At 40.8% G+C, this 7,185-nt stretch overlaps 1 protein-coding gene across 3 annotated transcripts in view; it reads left to right on the forward strand.

The window, feature by feature from the left end:
- Positions 1-6,721, forward strand: part of FAM107B (family with sequence similarity 107 member B) — a 201,323-nt gene extending 194,602 nt beyond the window's left edge. For all 3 annotated transcript variants that reach the window (XM_011359599.1, XM_023530329.1, XM_011359600.2), the window contains 2 exons: positions 3,467-3,617; positions 4,008-6,721. In XM_011359599.1, coding sequence (XP_011357901.1) covers positions 3,467-3,617; positions 4,008-4,124 — 268 coding nt within the window. In that variant the 3' untranslated portion in view covers positions 4,125-6,721. The remainder of the gene's footprint in view (positions 1-3,466; positions 3,618-4,007) is intronic.
- Positions 6,722-7,185: the final 464 nt, after the last annotated feature.

The raw sequence follows: 7,185 nt of genomic DNA on the forward strand, positions 1-7,185 counted from the left end.
TTTTTTTTTGTTTTTTGTTTTTTTACTTCGAAAGATCAATGTTTAAGTGGTCTTAAAAAGTAAAAGTGTTTTTAACATAATTTACAGAGATTCTAACTTCTTTACAGAGAGTACTCTTTGAGAGCAAATATAGAATATTCAGGTATTCAAACGCATTCCTAAAACTGGCTCTTTGGCTTGTACATTTCAGTCAATGGTTTCTAGTTCCCTGAGTTTTTAGTTGATCTTCATTTGGCCTACTTTGCTGGACAAATATTTTCTCAATAAATACTAGTTGCTGTAGAACATGGAAAAACATGGGAAATTGTGATAGATGTATTTGCATTTGAATCCACTCAGGTAGAAATGGTTCAGGCAAAAATGTAGACAACATAGGCCAGACCGGAAAATTCCAAGGTTGGAGATAAAGGGCTTGAAATCCAAATGTACCCTTACTCTCCACGCGAAGAAACGAAGTAGGCCAGATGTTCGGCTCTGTGCCAGGGGAGCATGTTCTGTCAGGATCTGAGCCAGCCTCGCCTCTGGCCCAGCTCTCCCAGGTGAGGGGGCGGTTTCACTTTTATAGGTTCAAGTACGTCTGAAATGGAGGTGGAGGCAGAGTGATGCGGACCCTTCCAGTCCACCCAGAGGTGTATTCAGTGGATTATGTGAAAGGTGAAATGTACCTTTAGAAGTCGTCTGTACATTTCATCACTGGTGGTAGAAATATAAAGTCTTGCATCTTTTTTGGAGGGCAGTTGGCAATACACACATCAAATACAAAATGTGCAGAGGCTTAGCCAGCAATTCTGTGAATGTAGCCAATAAACATTTTTATGAGTGCAATTATGAATGTATAAGGAAGTTCACTGCCACGTTACTTTTATTAGGGAACAGTTGGAAGTGACCTGAATGCCTATCAGAGTGGGAGTGGCAAGGTCACGGCGCTTTCGTGCTGTGCCGCCTAGTGCAGATAGTAAGAATGAAAAAGAGCGTTTGTTGAAGACACAGACAGTGTGGAGAAGTCTAGACAACACCCTAGTCCCAGCGGGCAGGGCCTCTACCTCGTTTAGCTTTCAGGGCCACCGGTCACATAGGATACAATATAAGTGGTCCTCTCAAGCTCTGTTTACCAGGGAGAATTTCGGTGTGCTTTCACTTTTTTACACGTATGTACATGTTACCTAATCTATTTTTTTTTTTTTTTTTTTTTTTTTTTTTGCAGGGAGCACTTATTAATTTAAAAAACTGGCTTGGCCCACTATCATAGTCACAGCAAGGAGGCCTAGGGTCAGCTGTTTGTCTTGAGTAGTACAAAGCCATCAGGACTTGAGCACCTGTCAGTCCTAAAGAGATTGAGAGTACTCGTTAATTATACATATCAACTATTAAAGAAAATCAGCCGTTGTCATGCACAGAACAGTATTGTAGTTTTGATGAAATTCGGGGACGCTCATTTCCGTCTGTCTGTGCTCTCTGCAGTCTGACCCAGTTTTAGACTCAGAATCATACAGGCAGTGCTCGTGTGATTTTCCATTCAGCCCAGAAAGTTAAGTGATCCACTACAATAAAATATTAACCAAATGTGTAAGACTTCTCTACTGTTATAAGTGAAGTACATTTATCATGTAAGCACCATTTCCTGAGCTTTCTGTTACTAAATATTTTATCTTACTGCTATCACTGTGTAAAATCTTTGAATAGAAAATGAATACTGTACATTAGTTAAACCCATTCATATGTCACGATAGAATGTCAGCTTAGTGTGTCATGTATCAAAGTTTGTTCAGTAGCTTTTGTAGAATCCTGAAGAATTTAATAACAGTTGAGGTTAATTTTGCCAGTGAAAAATAGGGAAAGAAAAATGTTTGAAATTTAAATTATGCAGCTAGCTAAATCCTTAATCCTAAAATTTAAATCCCTTAATTCTGTCCATATTGCCATACTGAGGCTTTTTAATAGTCATACAAGCGAGTGGGTCTTTACCTAGATTATTTACAAATTTTCCTGTGTTCAATGACACTTAGGTTGATTGTGAACAAAATACCATCAGCAACTTTTATCGTGCTGATTAAAGATTTAATTTCCAGGATAGCCTGTCTATATTTTTGTCCCTCCCTCCATGCAGTCTTATTAATTTTGAAACCATAATTAGATCACAGAAGTAGCCCATCTCTTTTGTTTCACTGGAAATTTGACTGAATTTAATATTTTTCCTTTTTTCTTTTTTTTAAACCAAAAATTTTGCTAATGAAAATTGGCAAAGTAGAGACATGTTATTTTGACTATGTGTCCTTTATCTTAAACGACATATTATACTGATCTTTATTCTGTAAACAGCTGAAAAAATTATTGTGATTTAAAAAAATACAAAGCTAGGAGTGACGCCAGAATTTTTTAAAGATTATAACTCAGTAAATGAGGAAGTGTGATATTGAGAATTAGTTTACAGATGTGATAGTGTGAACTTAAAAGAGGCTGAGACGAGTGTGAGGTTGAGATTCTTATAACCAGAGCACACATTTTGGAAATTATTTAACAGTTATTCAGGTAACTCTGTGTTGATTAGTTAGTTCCATTACTTGATTAAAGCACTTTAGAGAATCACCACCGAGGTAGATGCCCCTGATCTACAGACTAGCAGTTGTCATCGGCGGGAAGGTGCGTAGGCCCCTCAGTCCGAGGCTGATTCAGTGGTGCTTGTTTCCCGCAGCCTAGCAAAGCGTGAGTCGAAGAGATGGCTGCCTAATTTATCCCTCAGGAATGTAGAACTTCCCTGGAGCCTGACTTCGTGCATTGTCATTAGTCACCTACACATCTGAAATGGTTGAGCTGCAGGGAGCACTGGGCCAGGACTCAGGGGGTCAGAGTTCTCCGTGACTGTGACCCCAGTAATGATGAAACCTTGGATGTGCCTTTAGATGTGCACGAACCGTCTTACACATCTGAAACTTTGGATTTTGAACGGACTAGCTTCTCTCTAGGCTACCTTTAGCGCAGGCGTCAAGGGCTGGATCTTAGGGAGCTTTCCCTAAAACTCCAGGTGGAGCCATCTCACCTCCCTCTCATCTCCGTCATCACCATCTCATCTTCATCTCCATCTCAGTGTCTCTGTGTCCATCATCTCCATCTCCATCTCCATTGTGGGTGATCATCACACCCATCAAATGAGCATGCCTTTCTCCACCTTCCCCAGCCCATCTCGCCCTCCCTGGCATCCTTCGCATAGCCCAGTATCTGGCACACAGTAGCTGCTCAGTACAATTTTATCCAATGAATGGATTTTGCTCACTCTTGGAAGACCCTTCCTTTCATGCTCATGAATTTCCGAGACCACCAGTGTTGACTGTTCACTGACTAGTAGTAGGCATCGCAGTCCTGCTCGTTTAGTAGACTCCTTTTCTGTGGCCGATGCCTTAAATTTCTATTCATGATAGATGTGTCGATTAGATTAAAACTTTAAAATTTTGTTCACGTTTTGTTTTAGGGGTCTTGCCCCTCAGAATAAGCCAGAACTGCAGAAGGTGATGGAAAAGAGAAAACGAGATCAAGTCATAAAGCAGAAGGAAGAAGAAGCACAAAAGAAGAAATCTGACTTGGAAATAGAACTATTAAAACGGCAGCAGAAGTTGGAGCAGGTAGGGGTTACTGGGGTGAAAGTGGTCCTTTGTTATTGAGATACATTTGACATACAAATATATGTATGTGTTGAGAGTTCAAAAACGAGTGAATTTCAGCTTCGCTGAGACCACAGGGCAACTGCGTGTGGATCTCAGGATCTTATTTCCTGAGCCTTGGTTTTTAGATTCTCATCATCTCTTGGTATTGCTCACATGACAACCCATCGGTTGTTGCTAGTGTGCAGTTACCCCAGGACATATATACACGTATTCTTTTTAAAAACAACTCGAGACCAGAAGAGAATTTCTTCCATTGGGAAATAGTTTTAGGCACTTTGGAAAAGGGAGGAATGTTTTGAAAAGCCTCTCAGTTCGTAAATAACTTTCCTGTTTCTGAATTTTATGTAGCTTGAACTTGAGAAGCAGAAATTGCAAGAAGAGCAAGAAAACGCCCCGGAGTTTGTGAAGGTTAAAGGCAACCTTAGGAGAACAGGCCAAGAAGTGGCCCAAGCACAGGAGTCATAGGCCAGCGCCTCGGAGACAGCGCGCCCTCCCCCACGCCCTGAGCCGTGAGCAGGCGCCTCCCCACCGCAGAGCCCCTGGGAGAGTCCCCTCCAGCAGAGAACTGCTGCTTAAAACGCTTGGCCTGGGTTCACCCGCGGTCCAGTCCGGGTGCATCAACTACCTGTGGCTGCTGCAGTTCCTGTTCGCCAAACAGAGGACGTTGACCAGTGCTCACGTTGGGATAATGAACCTGTGTTCAAAGACCTAAAAAAAACAACAAAACAGGAAGAGGGCACTGGAATAAATTCTCGAGAGTTGCACTACTTGGTTTTTCTTCCAGTCCAAGTTTAGTGGGGGCACAGAGCCTTTTTTCTTTTAAAATCTAAAGAGAAATGAGTTTTATTCTTTTTTGAGTCATCTGTTAGATAATTTAGATAACCCAGAAATGCGTTTGGTATGTTACATCCAGTATTTGTCAATTCTATTTTGAGAACCCCCAAATTTTCTTGTTTAAAATATCCTTTCACCCATGTTAGGGTTCACACCCAAGACGTTGATATGGAGCACAGCTATTACTTTTGTTGACATCAGTAGGGCGAGAAGGTTTAAAAACATGTGAACAAAAACACGTTGACAAAAATATGTAAATGTCCATCTTGATCTTATTTTAATTCCTTTTGGTTATGCTCCATGGTAACATTCAAGTTCAGAGATGGCACATAATAAAGATCCAGTCGTTGCGTTAATAACTTAGGGTTTTTGACATTTTAAAAATTTTTTGCTGAGCTAGTCCTTTTATCTGAAACAATCTCCCCATCCTTCAGAGAATAAAAACTAGTCCATGGAACCCAAATTCAATGTCAAAAGTAGAGGATTCAAACCTTTGATCCCTCCTAAGAGCAGTGTGGGGGACATTCCCACTGGGAGCGGGGCGAGGAGTTCTTCGGGTATTTTAATGTGAAGCACATGTAGATTGGTCTCAAGGAGCCCTAGTTGGAAGATTCATAGCATCTGTCCATGTTGAATATTATTAGAATCCACGCTTTGAAAATTTCTGGGTAATGGTCACCTTCTTATTGCCTTTTTTTTTTTTCTTGTGAAGAAAGACTCGATCTCCAGTCTCTTAGTTACAGTGATGCTGTTGATAACAGGGACGTCGATGACTGCTGTGCTGCATCTCAGGAAACCAGAAGCAAAGGGGGAAGCTGCTCAGGTTTCGCGCTCTAGCTAGCGCTACTGCGAGGGAAGCCCGAGCCGTCAGTAAGAGCAAAGCCATTGCGCAGAATCCCCTTCTGCTGCTGGCGTGGGACCTTCGACTTGGGGTGGTCTGGAAGAGTGTGTGTAGAGTCAGCACGTCCTCCCTCGGGACGATGCAGCCGGTAATTTCTGCACTGAAAACTCCTCTAACGGCTCATGGGAAGCTGGATCCCAAGCTTTTGAATCCTTAATAAGCATAGTAGAAATTGGCTTTCTGCAGGAATGCTTTAGTTATTATAGTTGACCATTAGATTCGCATTCAGTCCTCATGTGAGCAAGGTAAAAATAAACGCGGTGGTCATGTGCCGCTGGCTAGAGAACGTGTGGATTACACCTGGAGTGGATTATCTCTCTCATCATCACCAAGTGTTATCTGAATAAAATAGGAGGAGGTACTTAAGATAAAATGTTGCTGTATAATAGTGTGCTTTCGAAAGATGGAATAGTAACTTTTTTCCATCATTTTTCTTTTTGAGAGAAGAAAGTATGTTAACTGATCATCTTGAAAATACCTTTCTGATTGCACATTGACTGGAGTTCTTTCTTTGTGTACATGGACTAGTGTGATTTGTAAAATGAAGTTTCAGGACTGGCACATACATAGCCTTTAATCTAACTACACATAAGATCTTTAGGTTCTATAGATTCTGTGTCCTTGAAGCAATTCTGTCTTTAGATGAAATTCTCAAGGGCCCTGACAGCCTCCTTTACAAGTAAGGACCAATTCTGTTCCTAGAACTTACCTAAGATTCATTTTTCAATGGGAAACAAATTACACAAATATTTCCCTCTCAATCTCACAGATCTGCAGAATTATTTGTAGCAAGTAGTACAAGGTCTGGCCAAAAGACAACTTGTAAATAGAGTACAGTGATGTCTTACGCCTAATTAGGGAGGGCGTGGGAGAAGAAGCTCCTGGAAGTCGTTAGATCCGCCGGGCTCACAGGCCTGAGTTTAAAAAGGCGCCAGTCTCCCCCCACAGTTTAATACTGTACAGTCCGGACCCCCGGGACTCGTGAACATCCAAGCAGTTTTGTGCTCTGAGCCACTTTTTGACAAAAATGGCTCCATTTTTCCACTCTGTGGTTTTCTTAAAATAGTTGTTTTATAGTCTCCTAGTAGTAGTGTTGCTTTCTAAGCTATAACAGTTGACTTTATTCTTCTACTCTGAAAAATCTTGACTTGTTTGAGTGTATATAATATATATAAAAGGAGCCTTAATGGATTTGTTTTCATAATTTAATATTTTTTTGTATTTGCTCTTGTATAATTGTTTTTAACAGAAGGTATTACAGAATTGAGGATGGAATTCTTAGAACCAAAGTTATTCTTAATAAAAATTGCCACACGCTTGGATCATACAGCTGTGTTTGATCTGGTTGAGTTGAACGTCTGGGACTGAAGGGTTGGGGGGGGCTGCATTCAGTTCAAGGACTAGAAGGTGGTTCTAGGGTCTCTCTTAGTGACCGTCCTTCTGAACAACCTTCTCCCTAAATCAGGTAAGTCCTTTTGCTTTGTGTCAGTCAAAACAATTTATTATGTTAAACAAATTCACGTTAAGGTATTATGCTACACGTTGTATAGAATATGTGCTATTTTAGCAGCAGCTGTCAGTCCAGATCAAAGTATTCTGCATTTTAGATAGCTTGGTAGGACAGTGGGAGATATTTTTTAGGAAGGGCCATTTTTTAGTGCTCGTGAGCTAGTACATATGGCATATCTTAAGTGTGACCATAAAATTATTTCGCTTATGCAACTAAGTTAATGTTGGCCTCAAAAAAGTTACTTTGGGAAGCTGTACACACGATCGCATTGCACTTACTGG

This window comes from Pteropus vampyrus, unplaced genomic scaffold, assembly GCF_000151845.1.
Source record: "Pteropus vampyrus isolate Shadow unplaced genomic scaffold, Pvam_2.0 Scaffold49, whole genome shotgun sequence".
In the NCBI taxonomy this organism is placed as follows: Eukaryota; Metazoa; Chordata; class Mammalia; order Chiroptera; family Pteropodidae; genus Pteropus; species Pteropus vampyrus.